Source organism: Piliocolobus tephrosceles, chromosome 3, assembly GCF_002776525.5.
Source record: "Piliocolobus tephrosceles isolate RC106 chromosome 3, ASM277652v3, whole genome shotgun sequence".
NCBI lineage: Eukaryota > Metazoa > Chordata > Mammalia > Primates > Cercopithecidae > Piliocolobus > Piliocolobus tephrosceles.
The window spans coordinates 64,787,990-64,809,097 of NC_045436.1; the positions used below are offsets into that span (position 1 = coordinate 64,787,990).

Consider the following 21,108-nt stretch of genomic DNA (forward strand, 5'->3'; position numbering starts at 1 on the left):
TTTGAGCCATATTCATTATAAATCAGTTTCATTGGTTTTAATTGGTAGATAGTACTCCTTCCCATCAATAAACCTTCTATTATTTTTCCATTATCCTTTTCATGGACATTTACATCATTTTCAGTTTTTTGCTGTTACAAAAATGCTTCATGAACATACTTGTTCATGTATTGTGCACATGTACTGAAAGTTTATGTTATAAATATAGACTTGTAATTGTTGGATTATAGAGTATGTATATTTTGAAATCCAGTTAATTTTCTTTTTGTTTTTGAGATCTTAATTATTTAAAATGTTGGGCTGTATATAAACATGACCACCTCTCTGTTCATGGTAGATGTGGAATTTTGAGGTAAAAATATAAGGATATTGCTAAAGGTATTAATACATATTGTTAAATTGCCTTCCAAAAGGATATATATCATTATATTCCTACCTGAAAGTGTTGAGTGGTTTCTTTTTACTTGCACCAGTATTGAATTATGTCTTTTTAAAATTTGTCAATGTGATATGTGAAAAATATGCTATCATTTTTATTTGTACTTCTTGTTTACTGTTGAACCCTTTCTCCCTTATGCCTGTTTCATCAATTTGCCTTTTTCCATGAAATTCTGCTCTCTGACCTTTATGTTTTTATTGGGAAGTCAAAGTTATTTTCTTACTGATTTTCAGGACTTTTATTTGATATTTTTTCAATTCTTTGCATCTGTTTTCTTCAGCTTTTTAAAATTGTAATGATTATTTTGAAGTATATTATATGTAAACTAATGTATTGTCCTTTACTATTCCATATTCTTACTTTACCTTTAATGATTTTGCCCATATAGAATTTTTTTTTTACTAAAAGATATAAAATAAAGGCTTAACTTAAATAATTTGTAAAATCATAAATTTTCTCCTCAATTTATTGACTTCCTTTACAATTACTTGGTGATATTTTTTTCATCATACATTAAGTTTGGGTGTGTGTATGTATAGATATGTCTGTGTGCTGTTACTGTATTTCTAAACTATTCATCTACTCTTCTAAACTATCTGTGAGCATTATTTTGCAAATAAAATATTGGCTTAATTTTTGTAATTTTCTTGTACAATTACTTCCCAGCCCACTTTGCCATCAATATTATTATTTTAAATTATGTATTTTTACCTGCATTCCTCTAGGTTATAATATCATATTTTAAATTATAACTGTCAGTGATATAAGCCAAAAAAATTAAGATTTTGATAAAATTGCAATTTAAATAAGAAATAATTTGCTGTTTAAAATATGCTTTCTTTCTACTCATAAACATAGCATATCTGTGCATTTATTCAAGTTTCTCCTTAGATTTTCCAGTTTTCCTTCTATGTGTCCTACACGTATCTTTCTGGTTTTTGCTTATGCTTTAAGTTGAAATGTATGAGTTTCAAGTTGTATGCTTTTGAAATTATCATCATAGCCAGTAACATTAAGATCTTTACTGTGTCTAAATTGGCTTCACCTACTCATATCTGAGGATTAAGCCTTTGGAAAGAGAGTTTTTATAACATTTCTGATGTATTCACCATACTGATCATTAGCATTTTCATTAATGGCTTCAGATTAATCTAATGAAAATCACTTTGGCACTAAGCAGAATTTTGACTACAACTAGGATATTATCATAGGCTGATAGTTGTTAGGCCTTGTTATGGGACTTAAAGAAATAGCAGCCTATTTCAAAACATTTTGTGCACAAGAAATTAACCTTCCAAGATTTTTTAAAGATTATTTATGTATTTATTTTATCTGATTATAAAAGTAATACAGAGTCCATTTAGAACATATTTTAAATGACAACATACACAAATATTACACCAGAGGTAAAATAATAAACACTCTTAACACGTTGTGTTAAATTCTGTATATGTTTCCCTTCCTAGTTGAGATCATGCTTGATTTTGATTTTCTGCTTTTTAAATTTAACATTGACAAACCTTTCAGTGTCACCATATTGTCTTTTTAATGACTATTTAATGCCTACATATGTTATTTGTATATTAATATGCTGGCATTTGCTTAAATTTCTTGTTATATTTTTAGGTTTTATTTTCATATTGCTCATCCTCACAGGTTCTTCATGATAATAAGTAATTTCAGTAAGCATCAATTTATAAATATTGGCACAGGTCTTCTTTTTCACTCTGTTTTCACCAGTACTACGTAATGCCATACCCTGACAAATAATTGAAGCAAGAATAGAAAATAGTAGAAATGTTTCAAGTAAGAATAGAAAAGTTCAAGTAAGAATAGAATAGAAAAATACTTCTATTCAAGTAAGAATAGAAAAGCAATAGGGAGGTAGGTGGTCCATCATTTCAGTAAGTCATGTTTTTATTCCCCTAGAAGATTTGATTATTTTTCAACCCTATCTTATGTTTAAAAGTGCTTTGATAGCAATATATTGTGTGTGTTCATAATAGGAGGATTAAATGTGTATTAATCAGAAGTTATAATTTTAAAAAGTAATTATTTTCAGTACCTTAACTCAAGATATTTAAGTTGTTGATTAATAGGTATTCTTAATTCTGTTTTAATGAACAGATAACTGTTATTGATAATGAACATAATAATTTCTTCTGTCTAAATTCCATATTATTAAGTATTTAGATTAGGGGGAGATTTATTCTCTAAATTATAAATTCTTTGTTTTCTTTATGAAATTCTATACTTTCTTATAGAATTAATCCTATGTCCCTACTCCCTCCTCTATTCCCCTATCAAACACTTGAGTTTTCTTTCACAGCTTTCTATTCTTGTTCCTATCTTAATGAAAAGAGCAAACTTGAAGTCAAACAAAACAATCAAAATTCTGATTTATCACTTTCCAGCTGTGTTACTGTGAGCAATTTATTTAGCCTTTCTGAGCTTTAGGTTTCTCATTTTTTTAAATAGAAATATTTATCTCACAGGCTTAACAGACAAGGAAGTTTATATAATGAGTACTTAAAGTGCTGCGTTAGAAATAGTTGACTCTCAACAAAGGTTACTCTCTTTTATTCTTTTCTGTAGAACCATTCCTGTTACTGTGGAGTTTCCATCTTAATAATCTCAAGTTCCAATCATGACATCTTAGTTAATTAGGTTTAAATTTTAGATATTTATTCATGTTTTATATGATCTTTCATGTAAATAAGTAATGTAATATGAAGTATTACATTAAAATAATGTAAAGTATTACATAACTTCAGAAACTTTAAAACACTATATAATGTAAGATAGTATTATTTCTTAAGTAACTTATTTTATTAGCAATGTACTAGGTATTTCCCTTACCTAACTTAAATTTTTAAGTGAATTGATAAAGCCAAAAACAAATGGACACACAGAAAAAGATTTGGAGGCAGATCATCTCACATCATTGGTAAATGTAGATTGCTGTAAATTTCTAGGTATGTTTTAAACCCTCCTTTGGTGAGGAGTGACTTTTTCATAATTGAAATTTATCTTTTGAAATTATTTCTGTTAAGGATTTAATAATTGTGTGTGTATACATATATATGTAAAATTAGATTCTATTTTTATATAGATTTAGGGCTATATAAATCTATATACAAAGGGCTATATTAGGACAACTTTGTTATTCATATTTCATTCTTGATAGGTTGTTTTTTTCAGTAACTGTCCATTTTATCTACATACTTAAAGCTTAGTATTACAAAATTGAATTCATCAGCTTTTTCTCCAGACCTATTATTTGTCCTTCAGTGGTCTCTTTTTCACTCCTGTTGGCAGAACCACAAGTTAATGTCAGCTTCAACTCCTCCTTCTCTCTTTAATTCTCCACATTCACCAAACACTATATAATCTAGCTCTGATTAAAAATTCCCAAGTCCATCATGTTATTTTTGCTGCTGCTGCTACAACTGCTGCCACCACCATGGGTGTTCGGGCTCATAGTGATTTTCATCTAGAGTTTATCACCGCCTCTTTAAAACAGGTTTTTTCTTTAGTCTTGACTTGCTTCAGTTCTTCTTTAGATGTTAGAATATTCCTTCAAAATGCAAATCTGGTCATGTTAGAGACTTGGTAAGTTCATTCACTCGGCAGTTTTTTGTTCTGTAAGATGAATACACAATTATCTAATAAATTCATATCTGTACATCATGATGTCATCTCCCTTTAGACAGTGAAATTATGGCTTCCTCTAAAGAATTTAAAATGAGTTTAAAATAGCTATAGCTAGCATATTTTTAGGTTGGTTTAAATTTTTTTATTTATTTTACAGTGCTGAAGTTTTTTTACCATAATTTGGCCAAAAAGTTGGATCTTAATTGGTTCAAGCTATTTATTGATGGTCTGAGATTTAGTTATTTTAATTTGATAAAATGTACAGTAATGTAGTTTAAAGGCAATAACTGGATATTCTAATTGAATGTAAATACTCAGTTACATAATTAAGGCTAGTGTACATTCAAGTGTATAGGTGAAAATATAAATTATTTATATGGAAAAGATTTCGTAAAAAGAAACCTTACTTGTTACATCTCCTGCAACTTTTTTTCCTAATCACTTGGGAGTTCAGATAATGTTAACTGGATACTTTTATGGTTATGTAAGACTGTCTGCTTCTTAATTAGTATCTATTACAATGGAGTTGAGAGAGGCACCAAGCTACTAAAGGAATAAGTAGTTTGATTTGTAGGTAGGAAAATGAAATTTTTCTGCCATCAGTGTGCTTTTGCAGAAAGAAAAGAAAACTGATTTATATACTAATAGGTATTAATTGATCTGCTTATTAGTATTAATTTATTAATTGATTTATTTGTTAGTTTATTATATGTTGAAGACATTATCTTTGAAGATATGGTAACTTCTTTAATCCTTTTCCACTGATGACATCTACTTTTTTATCTCTTCTTTAGGTTTTCGAAAAATAAGTCTAGATGACCTTCGGAAGGCATATATTGTCAAGGATGTTCAGCAGTACATTCTTCATCGTTTAGATCAAGAAGAAGCTTTGCGACAGCACCTCACAAAAGAAACTGCAGAGATGTTAAATCAACTGCACATTAAAAGCAGCGGATGCTTTCTTTACCTAGAACGAGTTTTAGATGGAGTTGTAGAAAATTTTATTATGTTAAGAGAAATTCGTGACATCCCAGGAACTCTAAACGGCTTATATCTCTGGCTATGCCAAAGACTTTTTGTGAGAAAACAATTTGCAAAGGTTCAGCCTATTTTGAATGTGATTCTTGCAGCCTGCCGACCTTTGACCATAACGGAATTATATCATGCAGTATGGACCAAAAACATGTCGTTAACTTTGGAAGATTTTCAACGCAAGTTAGATGTCCTCTCCAAACTTCTTGTTGATGGACTAGGAAATACAAAAATACTGTTTCACTATAGTTTTGCAGAGTGGCTTCTGGATGTGAAACACTGTACTCAGAAGTATTTATGTAATGCAGCAGAAGGACACAGAATGTTGGCCATGAGTTATACCTGTCAAGCCAAGAATTTAACACCATTGGAAGCACAAGAATTTGCCTTGCACTTAATTAACTCAAACTTACAATTAGAGACAGCAGAGTTAGCGCTGTGGATGATATGGAATGGTACACCTGTTAGAGATTCCCTTTCTACTTTAATACCCAAGGAACAAGAAGTACTGCAGCTGTTGGTTAAAGCTGGGGCTCATGTCAACAGTGAAGACGATCGCACATCATGCATAGTTCGACAAGCCTTAGAAAGAGAGGATTCCATTCGGACATTATTAGATAATGGAGCTTCAGTAAATCAGTGTGATTCAAATGGGAGAACATTATTGGCTAATGCCGCATATAGTGGCAGTCTTGATGTAGTCAATTTACTTGTCTCTAGGGGAGCAAATTTAGAGATAGAAGATGCTCATGGACATACACCACTCACCCTAGCGGCTAGACAAGGACATACTAAGGTGGTTAATTGTTTGATTGGGTGTGGAGCAAATATTAATCATACTGATCAAGATGGTTGGACAGCATTAAGATCTGCTGCTTGGGGTGGCCATACCGAGGTAGTTTCTGCACTACTTTATGCTGGCGTAAAAGTGGATTGTGCAGATGCTGATAGCCGAACAGCTTTGAGAGCAGCAGCATGGGGAGGACATGAGGATATTGTACTGAATTTGCTACAACATGGTGCTGAAGTGAACAAAGCTGATAATGAAGGTAGAACTGCTTTGATAGCAGCAGCATACATGGGACATAGGGAGATTGTGGAACACCTCCTGGACCATGGAGCAGAAGTAAATCATGAGGACGTTGATGGCAGGACTGCACTCTCTGTAGCTGCACTTTGCGTGCCTGCAAGTAAAGGACACGCATCAGTTGTTAGCCTTTTAATCGATCGAGGTGCTGAAGTAGATCATTGTGATAAAGATGGCATGACTCCACTGCTGGTAGCTGCCTATGAAGGACATGTTGATGTGGTTGACTTACTTCTAGAAGGGGGAGCAGATGTAGATCACACAGATAACAATGGTCGTACACCCCTCTTAGCAGCAGCTTCTATGGGTCATGCATCAGTTGTAAATACACTTTTGTTTTGGGGTGCAGCTGTGGATAGTATTGATAGTGAAGGTAGGACAGTCCTCAGTATAGCTTCAGCACAAGGAAATGTTGAGGTGGTACGTACTCTACTGGATAGAGGGTTAGATGAAAATCACAGAGATGATGCTGGATGGACACCTTTGCACATGGCAGCTTTCGAAGGGCACAGATTAATATGTGAAGCACTTATTGAACAAGGTGCTAGAACAAATGAGATTGACAATGATGGACGAATCCCTTTCATATTAGCTTCACAAGAGGGTCATTATGATTGTGTTCAAATATTATTGGAAAACAAATCTAACATTGATCAAAGAGGTTATGATGGAAGAAACGCACTGCGAGTTGCTGCGTTAGAAGGGCACAGGGACATTGTTGAATTGCTTTTTAGCCATGGAGCTGATGTTAACTGCAAAGATGCTGATGGTAGGCCCACACTTTATATCTTGGCCTTAGAAAATCAACTTACAATGGCCGAATATTTTTTAGAAAATGGTGCAAATGTAGAAACAAGTGATGCTGAAGGAAGGACAGCACTTCATGTCTCTTGTTGGCAAGGCCATATGGAAATGGTGCAGGTTCTGATAGCATACCATGCTGATGTCAATGCTGCAGACAACGAAAAGCGCTCTGCTTTGCAGTCTGCAGCCTGGCAGGGCCATGTAAAAGTGGTTCAGCTACTAATTGAGCATGGTGCTATAGTTGACCATACATGTAACCAAGGTGCAACTGCACTCTGTATTGCAGCCCAGGAAGGGCACATTGATGTTGTGCAGGTCTTATTAGAGCATGGTGCTGATCCAAACCATGCTGATCAATTTGGACGCACTGCTATGCGTGTTGCAGCCAAAAATGGACATTCTCAAATAATTAAATTATTAGAAAAATACGGTGCATCTAGTTTGAATGGCTGTTCCCCATCACCTGTTCACACAATGGAACAAAAACCTCTACAGTCAGTGTCTTCAAAAATGCAGTCATTAACAATTAAATCAAATAGCTCTGGTAGTACTGGTGGAGGGGATATGCAGCCTTCGTTACGTGGTTTACCTAATGGGCCAACTCATGCATTTAGTTCTCCTTCAGAATCTCCAGATTCTACAGTTGACCGGCAGAAGTCATCACTGTCAAATAATTCCCTAAAAAGCTCAAAAAATTCATCTTTGAGAACTACTTCGTCTACAGCAACAGCTCAAACAGTGCCAATTGATAGCTTTCATAACTTGTCATTTACAGAACAAATTCAGCAGCATTCATTGCCACGCAGTAGAAGTCGACAGTCAATTGTTTCCCCATCTTCCACAACACAGTCCTTAGGACAGAGTCATAATTCACCAAGTAGTGAATTTGAGTGGAGTCAAGTGAAGCCCAGTTTGAAGTCAACTAAAGCAAATAAAGGGGGGAAATCAGAAAATTCTGCCAAGTCTGGATCAGCTGGAAAAAAAGCGAAACAAAGTAATTCTTCACAGCCAAAGGTTTTAGAATATGAAATGACTCAGTTTGATAAAAGAGGACCTATAGCCAAATCCGGGACTGCTGCACCACCTAAACAAATGCCAGCAGAATCTCAGTGCAAAATTACGATACCGTCAGCTCAGCAGGAAATTGGTCGATCTCAACAGCAGTTTCTTATTCACCAACAAAGTGGGGAACAGAAGAAGAGAAATGGAATAATGACAAATCCAAATTACCATCTTCAGAGCAACCAGGTTTTTCTTGGTAGGGTTTCAGTCCCACGAACAATGCAAGATAGAGGGCATCAGGAAGTGTTGGAGGGATACCCTTCCTCAGAGACAGAATTAAGCCTTAAACAAGCTCTGAAGCTTCAGATTGAAGGTTCTGACCCTAGCTTCAACTATAAAAAGGAAACACCATTATAGAAGGTAATATTTTGTCAACATAAAGAGTAAAAAACAAAAGTATAGTTCCCTCTATTTGGAATGCTCTTTTCCCTGATCACAAGGCCAATTCCCTCAGTTAATCTCTACTCAGATGTCATCTGGGCCAGACGTTCCTCATCACCCCTTTACATCAGAATTCTCCTGCCTCTAGCAGTCCTTTCCCCGTTTCCTGCATTATGTTATCCAAAGCACTTACTATTTAAAATACTTGAGATGTTTTGTTCGTTATTTTTCTCCTCTGTACTAAAAATACAACATGTGTGAGGTTAGGGATTTTTATCTGTTCACTACCGTATTTCATGTACTTGGAATAGTACTTGGACCTATGGTAGTTTCCCAGTAAAAATTTGTTAAATAAGTGAACAAACTAATGAATGAATGAATATACTACTTATGGATCCCAGATTAAGAATTCTTTCCTATTCAGTTATTTCCTCCTTTTGAAAGAATTTTGATGGTGGCAGAGGGAGGGGCTGTTTCAAACTCATCTTTTTGGTTTGAGTACAACAATGTCTGTAGCACTTAGTAGATAGTAAATATTAATTTCATTCCTTTTCACCCAGAAAGAAGTAAAAAACTTAGAAGGTATTTTTTATGATCTCTTGAGAATCTTCCAAGTAATGTTTTCACACATAAGGCATAGATGTGAAGAATGGTAAATGGATGTTTTTGCAATATTGGCATTTAAGGCACTTTATACCTAGATAAAATAGTCATATTTATTAAATAAAAATATTTATTTCTCCTCCCCGTGACAAAGGATGCTTCGTTAATAATACAGGGGACGTTAGTAGAAAAATAGATATGAAAGTTTTATACTTTAGATGCTTTTTCAGAAGCACGTTTCCTATGTTGGAGATAAATCTGAAGATTAAATTAGGGATCTTTCCTAGGTTACACTGTAGCTATATTTATCCCACTTTGCTTAATGATTTTTCTTCCTGTAACGAAATTGTAGTCTTTCCTTTTTGCTGCTTCTGTCTTTGTAAATATATTTTAGGGATATAATAGGTGAAATACTATTAAAGATAAATTCCCCATATCTTCTAATAATAAACAGCCTTCAGTGTGAATCTAGGGGTGATGAGTCAAATGTCATTCAAAAATAATTTGAATAAAGTAGTTAATTCAGTCCCCAAATGCATTTCATTTTTAAAATAATTAGTTCTGATGGTGCATCGTTTCAACTTTCATGATATCTGTTTTAAAGGCAAAGTATAAATACATATTAAAAATGAAACACCAGAATTAAGGTAAACATTTTGTGGAATTTAAAAAGTGCCTTATAAGTTAAATAATAGTTAAGTCTACTGTGTGCTTTGCATGGTAAATATATAGATAAAGATAAGTAGAGTAAATGTATTGTATAAAGTTTTAAAATGATATGTAGCTCTATAATACAATGTAGAAATTAATTATTATTATTTTTTTTAACTTTCGCATTAGTTTCCTATTCTGTGAAACAGAAGACATTGTGATGGAGTGGTTCTTCAGCTACTGGATGAAAACATATGCCTGTTGATTTGCTGAAAAAAAAAAAAAAAATGAAGAATGTGATCTCTGCAGTACAGTTACCTTAATTACTGTAATGTGCCTAAATAGTAAGGCTGCCTTCTCAATGTAACCCTCTGTGCTTAAAAAATTTCATTTTGTGTGCTTTGTATTCACTACACAGGAATAAGCACTTTTTAAAAATGCAGATACATACTGCAGTTCCCTGATAAAAGCTGAAAAGAAAAATTGAGTATTTTAAGTTAAGATTTGATTTAAAAATGTGCATGTGCCATGATCAAATATATATGAAAAGGCAGTGTTCCTTGTATTTATTTTTTTTTCTTTTTGTGGCAAAAGAAACTTAAAAATACTGTTTTCGTCACATTGTATTGTAGTGTATGGCCTGTTTCTTGTATCTTTAAAAATGTTACTCAATAAAACAAATCTTGCAACTGTTCTATGTTCACTACACCTTCAGCATTGGATAAAAATCAGTTTCTATATAAATATCACATTGAAATGAAAAAATGATTTATTGGCAGATTAAAGAAATATTTTGTAGTAGTTTAGGGAGCTGCTTTAAGTAGTTTAAATCTGGATTTTCCCAGTAGAATTCTTCTCATCTCTGGCTAAACATGTCAGAACAACCAACCAACCAGTCTGTAGGCAGAACAAAGTCCTATTTCATCCACTGGGATACAATTTCACCTTCCATTCACTTTGTCATTCCACCTCTAAGAAGACAGACTGTCATTCCTGAGGCATGAAAATTCTCAGGGACAAAGCCATGCCTCAGTCGCATGTGTGTGCAGAGAGAAATGCACCTGACTATCTAAGGGTAGATTTTTGATCCCTGAATAATTCATTGACTAAACTGACCTCTTCCTCCTGGCTAAATAAATTAATTTTGCTGGCTTCTCTCTCAGCTGTTTCTATTTTGTAAATTGCTGCATGACCAAAATAGCCCCAGTCAAAATCAATTGGATTAATTTTAATGGTTTGGTTGGATGAATGAATATTCTTGATGAATATAAAATGTGCTGTCCTTCACAGATGACACCGCTCACCTGTCAATCATAGCACATGTACTTTTTATTGTGACTTAATAGTGATGGATTTGCGCTTTTCTATCCTCGTACTCTTTCCTGTTTTCTTCTTTGTACGTTTGCATGCAGGAGGGCTGGATGCCAGGGTTAAGAGAGAAATTCATGACAAGGAAGGTAAAATAGGTTCAAATGAGCATGTGACCCACAGCCTTAGTCTCCTTACTCTTAAATCAGTGGAGCTATAGCTTAGATGGGTCGTTTATATGTCTGGAAAAGTTGTCACAACAGTTCAGAAGCCAAGGTTGTGAATTTGATCTTAGAATGGGCCTGTTAACCTTATAGAACCCAGAAATTCTGTTCTTTTCATGTACTGTTGATAAGGAGGAATGAGGAAAGAGAATTTGGAGATTCAGCACAAAACCATTGCTATTTCTAGAACAAAATCTTTAGAATATGTCCTAGTAACAAAGGTCAGTAATGTCATCTTCATATATGAAGGACACATGTGATACATTGTTCGTGGAAATAGAAATGTGTAATTATGATAAATGTTTCACTTGAATCTTATTGTAAGGCTTTTCTCGCTTTTATTTTTTAAAGTCGGCAAAACTCATTTCGTCTGTCGTCTGTGAGTCATAGTGAGGACTACGAGATAAGTTGATAAGTTCAATTGATATTAAGGTGATATGGCAATATTAATAACTCAAATGTGAATGTTTCAAGTATTGAATTCTTGTCCCTATGGGACATTTATTAAATACACTTAATAGGACTCTTGCAAAATAGCCTTAAAAGTGTTAATGAGTCTATTAATAAATATGAACACATACTATTATTAGAACCAACTTTACCCATAAATACAGTACATTTACATTACTATAGAGGATGAAGCTCTAATTTCTATTACATGTATTTTTCTTTAGTAAGAGAACCCTGAAAGCTGCCAGTTTTTCTATTAACTTTGAATTATTGAAATTGTATTTATTTAATTTTATTGTTTTTACAAAATTGCACCTTGTGTCCAAAGGGCAAAGATACGACATTGCATAAGGGATTTATGTTTTTCAAAGAGCTAAATGTTTTCATATCCATACTATATACACTTGAAGCAGTTGGTAGGAAGAGAACCTATTGGAAAAATACGATTTTCAAAAGTAGGTATTCCTCGGGATGTTTTTTATATAAATTATGTTTTAGAATAGAACATAAATGACTTTGAGTTAGGATAAGGATGATAGGATGGGTGCTGGAGATGCCCTGCTTTGCTTATTTGTTTCTGCGGGGGATTTAATACTATAAATGAAAATGGCTTCTGCTCTATTAAAAAGTAAAAATTGTCCTCCAAATATAAAACTCCTTAATAGATATTTTTGAAATTAAAATCTTTAAATTTTATAAATCAGCTGTTGTCACTACACAACTATGATGGCATGTGCTTATAACATTTTTATAATATTCCGTCTGTGTCTGTTCCCTAAATATCATGAGTTTATAATAAGGAAAGTGATAAAAATACAGTAATGAAATAAAAATCTGAATGTTTCTAAGAAAGGTTTTGGAAGGAAAAATGACCTGAAATCAGTGTGTACTGCGAAATACAGCGAATATTTTTTGTTCTTTGTCTTCACCCTCACCCTCACTGGAATTCTCACCAAAAAATAGTTTGATACTTAAAAAACAGAAGTAAATACTTTTCTCAATATTGTTTGGCTATGCAAATATTTGTTTTGCTTAATGTCCTCCATTTACACTTCTCAGCAAATGTAGTTGCAAACAAATGCTTTCTTTTTATTTTTCCTTTGGTTTGGGGTATGTAAATAGCCTAAAGTGTACATTGAATTTCACATTGTAAAAGTTTTATTTTATCCCTTGTATGATACTACTCAAAAAATCCCTATGTATATGAAAGTGCATAATAAATATATTTGCTTTACAGAGAAAATCTTGTTTTAATTTTGTCCTTGAACCAGTAGAACATGCATGATATGCATAGAGTATAAACAACTGTTGTTTTAAGTTATTATCTTAAATACATCCTGAGCAAATGAATTTGGAAACATTTTGCAAAGAAGAAAGGGAAATATAACACTGTCCAAAGGAAGGTAGAAAAACAAAAAGATAGTGTTTGTCTTCCTAAGCCTTTTTAAGGACTTAATGTTCTTTCCCCCTGCCCCCTACAACTGATTATATACTACATCACACCATGTCAGGTTTTGTGCCTCTGAGAATTGCAGTAGTCCAATAAATTTTGTACATGTGTGCTCCTTGATCATCAGAATATTATGGCCATCTTATGGTGGATATTTTGGGAGTTTGTTGCAAACATGCTCATTCATTTTCTAAATAAAATTTGTGTGTTTCTTCACTCAGTAAACTTGAGTCACTTCTTCATGACCTCTTTCCCCTACCAGAACACAGCATACACACATTGTATGTATGCACACACACAAATGACTTTTTGAATCTGTGGGTTCCACCTCCCTGGATGCAACCAATCTCAGATAAAATTTTCGGAAAAAAAAAAATTCTAAAGTTCTGAAAAACAAATTTGCTGTGTGCTAAATACTACCTTGAGTCCACCTGAATGAAGTGATGTGTAGGCATTGTGTTAGGTATTGTAAGTAATCTAGAGATGATTTAAAGCATACAGGAGCATATGCGTAGATTATATATAAACGCTGTGCCATTTCATATAAGGGACAGGAGTGTCTGAGGATTTTGGTATCCAACAGGAGTCCTGGAAACAATCTCTGTTTATTGATGAATGACTATCCTATTACTCCAAAGAGAGGTTTCTAAAAAGGCCAACAAGGTATCTTCTGTTCAGTAATTTCATAAAAATTGTAGTGTTCTGCAATTTTTTTATGTTTGTTGAATTAATATAAATCTTATTCTAAAAAATAATATGACAAAATGTGTTTAAACACAAATGTATGATATACATAGAAGAATTTAAAAACAGACCGGTAGCTAAATAAACTTACATGGAGTTTTCTAGCTAATGGTCCAAGGAAATACACTGAGAACTTGGTGATGACTAATGTTTTCACTTCTTTGCTGTAGCAGTTGGAAGGATTCCAACTACAATCATCCCCCTGTATCATGGGTGGATTGGTTCCAGGAACCCAGGTGGATACTAAAATCTGTGTATGCTCAAGTCCCACAGTTGGCCTCCTGTATTTGCATATTCTGCATCTCTCCAATATTGTGTTTTCCATCCACAATTGGGAGAATCTGTAGATGCGGAATCCGCAGATAGGAAGGGCTGAATGTAATAGTCGTGAGATACACCCTGAGGATTATGTTGTGGAATTTCTGGGAAAAAAATCATTTATTGTGCAAATATTTGTGCTAATCTTAATTCCTAGAGATAGCCTCTGCTTGTCAGTCTTGCTGTTATAGTAAAATTGTAATTATCCAATTTTAAAATAAAATTATTTGAAATTTGCTGCATGTTTACATTTCCACTCTTAAATTCACACTATTGTTACCACACTGGCAAAAGTTAGCTAAGTTTTGAGGGCTGGATTCTTAGAAGAATATATTTGTAATGTTTAGAAGACCCCTGTATGCATATATTTTTTACTCATTATTGGTCTGGATGTGTGAACACTGATAATGGTATATATCCTGATAGAAATGATGCTACATTTTAATGGATATGTCTGTTACTCCCATTTCATTTGTAAACCTACATTGAATTCTAACATAGATATTTAGGAAAAACACACAAATCCTAAGTTGCTATGCTATAAATTTTTACAAATTGAACGAACCTATTTATCACCTGGATCAAATTGTTGGCTATAACTATAATCTGAGAAACCTACCTTACCACTTCCAGACATTACCCCCAAGAAAGAAAACCACTCTTCTGACTTTCATTACCATTAGTATTAACTGTTGTGTGTGTGTGTGTGTGTGTGTGTGTGTGTGTGTGTGTGTGTGTGTTTAACTTTACTTAAATTGAATCAAACAATAGGTCCTTTTTGTGCTGGTTTCTTTCCCTTAACATTATGAACCATGAAAACAATGTATAGCTATTTCTTTCAACAATGTTTTATAGTTTTCAGTGTACAGTTCTTGAACATATTTGTTAAATTTATCCCTAAGTATTTCAAGTTTTTATCTGATGCTTTTGCAAATGGTATATTTAATTTTATTTTCTAATTTTTGTTGCTATTATACAGAAATAAAATGTGTTTATATGTGTATTTTGATCATGTTAAATGCACTTAATATTTCAAGTAGATATTCAGTAATTTCTTAAAGATTTTTTGCATAGGTGATTATACCATCAGTGAATTAAAGCAGTTGTATGTTTTCTTTTCCAATCTACATGCCTTTTACTCCTTTTCATAGCCCTACTAGGTTGTCTAGAGCCCTGAGTAAAATTGTGAATATGTTTTGGGAATGGATATTTTTGTTGGAAAAATAGTCTTTCACCATTAACTATAATATTAGTTGTAGATCTTTTATAGATACCCTTAAATATATAGAGTGTATTTCTATTTCTAATTTGTGAAGAATTTTTAATAATGAATGAATTTTGAATGGGCATAGAGAGTTGAGTGAACTAATTCACATTAAAAGGCAAATGGTAAAGTGGAGATTGAATTGAATCAATCTGATTCTAGAACCTGCACTCTTTTAGCATATCTACTGCCAAAAGGAGCACCAGAACCTATACTCTTAAATTCTATACTCTATTGCCTTTCAAGATGGTGTTGTATATTTTAATTTCGAGACAATTTGGATGGAGTAAACATATTTTTTATTTCAAAATTAGTCTAGCTTTAATCTTGTATCTGGGAGGCAATATCCATTCAACTTCACCTTCCATAAAGTAATTGGCATTTGGTCTTTCATCTGTTAAGTAATAGTGTGTTAAATAAACATATGATATAATCATCTATGTAGAAAGTCTTTATATTCATAATATATAACTCCATTAAGCTTTTAAAACTGTTATAATTAAGAATGTGTTACGTATCTTAAATGGACTTAAGACTGTGCATCAAAAGTTCAGTTTAATATCAACATTTTAAAGGATACTTACTGTGATAGAGAAGAACAAACTTGGTACTCATAGTTATTTTGGATGGGTCTTCAAATCTCAAAAGGCCATGACTAACAAAAAATAAAATTTTGGCTATTTCAGCAGATGGAGCCCACTCAAATGCTTTTATTCTTTCAAACTTTTCTGCACAGTTTGTTGTGACTTAGAATGCCATCTTCATCTTCTTAATATGTCAAAATCCAATTCATCCTTAAAAACTAACCACTGTTCTATGAAGATGATAAGTAATTATTGAGCCGCTATTTTTTGCTATGGGCTGAGAAGACAGCAATTCATAATGTAAATAATGTCCTACCCATATGGAGCTTACCGTTTAGTGGTGATAGTAGGCAATGATTAGGGATAGAAAATGAACAAATACACAAATGCAATGGGCCAAGTAGAAAACCAAAACATGGTGTATTCATCCATTTTCACATTGCTATAAAGAACTACCTGAGACTGGGCAATTTATAAAGGAAAAAGGTTTAATTAACTCACAGTTCCATATGGCTGGGAAAACCTCAGGAAACTTACAATCATTTTGGAAAGCAAAGGGGAAGCAAGGACCTTCTTTTCATGGCAGCAGGAGAGAACAGAAGACAGCAAACGGGAAAGAGCCCTTTATAAAACCATCAGATCTCATGAGAACTTACTATCATGAGAACAGCATGGAAGAAACCACTCGCATGATTCAAACATTTCCCACCAGGTCCTTCCCTTGACACATGGGGATTACAATTTGAGATGAGATTTAGGTGGGGACACAGAGCCAAACTATATCACATGGTAACTTCTTGGAAAGGAAGGAGTTAGGCAGCAGAATCATCCCAGGAAAGAAAGAAGGCACAGGGAATCAGTCTAATCTTGAATATATGCTAATGATAGACCACCAGGTAAATAAACTAGTAGTATTTTCTAGCTAGAGGGTCTTCTGTAGAATACTTTCAGCAGGATGTCCCTGAGCAAGGATTTCTTGAGGTAAGCAACCTTGATATTAATGGATTTAAGGTGCATAGCTCCCTGAAAAAATGTTACATAAGTGATTTGTTTTTCTAAGACCACCAAAGTGTGCACAAAAGAACCAGCGAGTAGGCAAGGCTAAAAGCAAAACTGCAAATTTATTCTTTGGTCATCTAGCTTCAGGGACCAGAGCTGGGGGAGGGGGGAGGGGGGAGGGGGGGAGGGGGGTGGAGTTTCTAATACAGTCCTGACAAGAGTGGGGGCTGAGAAAGCCCGCCCCCGGCGCATCTGCTGGGAGCGACTTTTCTAGGAGTGGAAGGGCAATAGGCGGGGCGGGCATGTCGGGGGAAGGGGGACGCTCCGCAGGTGCCACCAGGTAAAGCTTGGTCTCCTCGGATTGACATCACCTGGTGCATGCCTGATTAATCTGCACCTTCCCGGGTGTCAGCTGCATTCTCGCACACATGGGAAGAGTTGGTGGTGAAGAAGAACCCGGAAGTGCACCATCCTGCCTGCGTTCGTCCAAACAATAAGTACTAATTTTGTATTAGTATACAATAAAGCTCTCTTGCAACTTAGATGATCATACCCCTCACTTAAAAACTCGCCTGTTATCCTGGACCAGAATGTGTACAATGCAGAAAGAAAGGGCCTGAGGAGTTGTTTTAAGATCTTCTCATTGCTTGCTGCTTCCTGATCCTTCTTGATTATTTTCATCTTTGGAATTTTTTTAACTTGATACTGGGTAAGATCTCTGATTTCTGTGTCTAATTTGATAATCTGACGTTTCATGATATCTGACTACTTTAGATTGGTGGTTAGGAAAAAATCTCCCTGAGAAAGAATATTCACACTACATCTTGAATGACAATAATTTACCTTATGAACTTTTTTCTTTCACTTTTTCTCCTGCTCACTCTGATATGACTCTTGGAGTACCATGAATCTTACAATTATTTTTTTTTTCACCAAGAGCATCATAATTTTCATCTACTTTTGAATCTATTACTTATCTAAATATCTAATCTTCCTTGATACCTACTTGCCTGATTGCTTCTGTCTCACTGATTCACAGGGTTGTCCATCTGCATGAGGCCTTGTTAACGGACAGCTGGGGTGTCACTGCCTGGCCATACTCCTTACCCCCAGGTGGGGATTACACTCTCTTGAATTTCTGCTTTCCTGATTCTGTTTTCTCCTGCTTATAAACTACATCTAATGAGCAGAAAAGGATTTAATTGCCTGTGTTTCTGCTTCTGGGAGAATTTCGTATGTTTTACATATTAAAATTGTAATTTTTATTTTACTTATAACCTGGCCTGAAAGTTTATCTACTCATTTAAGCTTCATAGTAGCCCCATAGGGTAAACATTATTATCCTCATCATTTTACAGATGAGACACCCCATGTCTGTACTGAGGTTTAAATGATTTGCCCAAGTGCACATAGTGGATGAGCCCAAAAGCCAAGATCGAACCAGCAGTCTAGCTTTAGAACCTGTGTCACAAATCCCTATGTTATACTATCTTGCTATAAAAGTAGCTCTGTCCTTACGTATCATAAAATTCCCAAATACTAAGTCAAAGAACTCTCTAGACCAAAGATTCTACTAACTACAAAAATGCTTTATGTTTGACAAATGGAATTTTGACAAATGGAATATTGTGTTAGGCTTTCTTGTTGTATTAGGTTAAAATTCTTAATAATTCCTTAATAACTTGTTTGCTGCAACCTAATTAAAAATTTCCTAAAGATCCCATTCATTTATTAGAGCTAATAAGCATTAGCTCTGTAATGTTTATTGTGATGATAGCAGTTACAATAAATTAAACCATGTAATTTTATTAGATTTGATGAGTAATAACTTTATTAATATACTTCTGTAGGGAGATAAAGAAAAAACAGACACTCTTATACACATACATACATACAGTTAAAGTAAGTATTGTAATTGTCATTAATTCTTATAGGGAAATGTAATTTATGCATTTCCAAATACTGGCTAAAAACCTCTACAAGCATATTCTGAAAACTCTAAAATTCAGTATATCCAAATTGAAAACCATCAATTTCCCCATCCAACAGTGAGTTATCTCCTGGACTCCTCTGAGAATTAACAGAGTGTTTCATTCTACTTTAAAGAAACTGAAATGGAATATTGTAGATGATGCCGTATGAGGGAGGCATATTCATGAAAGAGGACAAGCAACTTCATCTGGGAACTCTTCTTAGTAGAAAAGCTTTGTTCTTCCTCATGAAATTGATGAAGAGATGTGCATTTTTGCTTTGCGCCTAAAATTTTAAGTAATTAACCAACCAAAAATTTTGATTAGAAAACCACATATACATCCTAGTTGAATCAATAAAAGAGCTTCCACTGTACACTTTATTCTCCCAGGCACTTAGGCTTAAAACTCCAAAGTAACATTTACTGAACTTTGTTTCCAAGTTGTGTTAATAAATCTAAAATAAATGTTTATGTTACACTAGGCTTAGTAACTGCTGCAAGCTATTCCTCTCTCTTAGAAAATTATAATGCATGTTGTCATATTAAAGGCTCTGAGAGGTCCTTCAGGAAAAATATTAACTATGTAACTTTACAAAAACTAGTGTTTCTTTCAAAAAATTTTTGACAATAAACTGCCTGTCTCCACATTCTTTTTCAAATTTTTGCTGTTCAAAACTAGGTAAGGAATGCATTCCAGAATTGCTTTGCTTCTCTTCACCTCTCACATCTAGGTACAGTCACGCTCTGCATCATGACGCTTCAGTCAACTACAGATTGCATATACGATGGTGGTCCCAAATCATTTAATGGAGCTGAAAATTTTCTATCACCTAGTGACATTGTAACATCAAGAGCAAAGCATTTGCTCACATGTTTGTGTGATGTTTTGTGGTAAATAAACCTACTGCACTGCCAGTCATATAAAAGTATATACATACAATTATGTACAGTGACTATTTGATAGTAAATGACTATATTTCTGGTTATTTACTGCACTGTACTTTTATCATTATTTTCTAGTGTATAACTTACACTTAATTTTTTAAAATTAGCTATAAAACAGCCTCAGGCAGGTCCTAAAGGAGGTATTCTAGAAGGCATCATTATCATAGACAATGACAGACCTTACAGTGGGACAAGATGTTGGGGTGGAAGGTAGTGATAGTGGTGATCCTGATCCAGTGTAGGCCTGGGTTAGTTATGTGTGTTTGTGACTTAGTTTGTAACAAAGTCTAATAAGTTAAAAAAATTAAAAATAGAAAAATAGCTTACAGCATAAGGATATAAGGAAAATATTTTTACAGCTCTACATTTGTGTTTTAAGCTGTGTTATTACAAAAGAGTCAAAATCCTTAAAAATTTAAAAATAAACTTTAAAAAATTACAGTATGGTAATGTTAATTTATGTTTGAAGAAAGACCAATTTTTAAAATAAATTGAGTATAGGCTCAGTGAACAGTGTTTACAAAGTCTACAGTCATATACAGTAATATCCTAGGCCTTCCCGTTCACTCACCACTCACTCACTGACTCACCCAGAACAACTTCCACTGCTGCAAAGTGTATTCACGACCTATATAGGGATCAGGGATCTGCTTTTTGATCTTTTATACTGTATTTTTTACTGTACATTTTCTATGTTTAGATACACAAATACTTACCATTGTGTCACAATTGCCTATGGTATTCTTTACGGTAACATGCTGTACAGGTTTGGAGCCTAGGAGCCTATGGGTTCTAACCGTACCCCATTTCTCACCTTTCTATTCTGTACTTCCGCCCATTTCCCCCATCCTTGTTTAGAGCCTCTCCTGGTCTCCTGGGACTCCCCGTTAACCCATACTCCTTTCTAGTGCTCGGACTTCTCCAACTCTACAAGCTGATGGCAGCTAAACTATCTTCTAGCAGAGCTCTGACCGTGTCACAGCCTCTTCTGTGCTCTTCAGTCCAGTGCGTCTGCTCTGCAGTTTTTCCTTCATGTGGCCACCAGTTATCTTTTCAAAACATCACTCTATTACAGCATAATCCTACCTCTAAACTTTTTAGGATCTCTCACTTCTAACAGAATGCCAGCTCGTGCTT

The 21,108-nt window shown here is 34.2% G+C and overlaps 1 protein-coding gene across 1 annotated transcript in view; it reads left to right on the plus strand.

Moving 5' to 3' along the window:
* Positions 1-13,359, plus strand: part of ANKRD50 (ankyrin repeat domain 50) — a 46,154-nt gene extending 32,795 nt beyond the window's left edge. The window contains exons 4-5 of the mRNA XM_023217566.2: positions 4,888-8,438; positions 9,903-13,359. Coding sequence (XP_023073334.1) covers positions 4,888-8,435 — 3,548 coding nt within the window. The 3' untranslated portion in view covers positions 8,436-8,438; positions 9,903-13,359. The remainder of the gene's footprint in view (positions 1-4,887; positions 8,439-9,902) is intronic.
* The last annotated feature ends 7,749 nt before the right edge of the window (positions 13,360-21,108 follow it).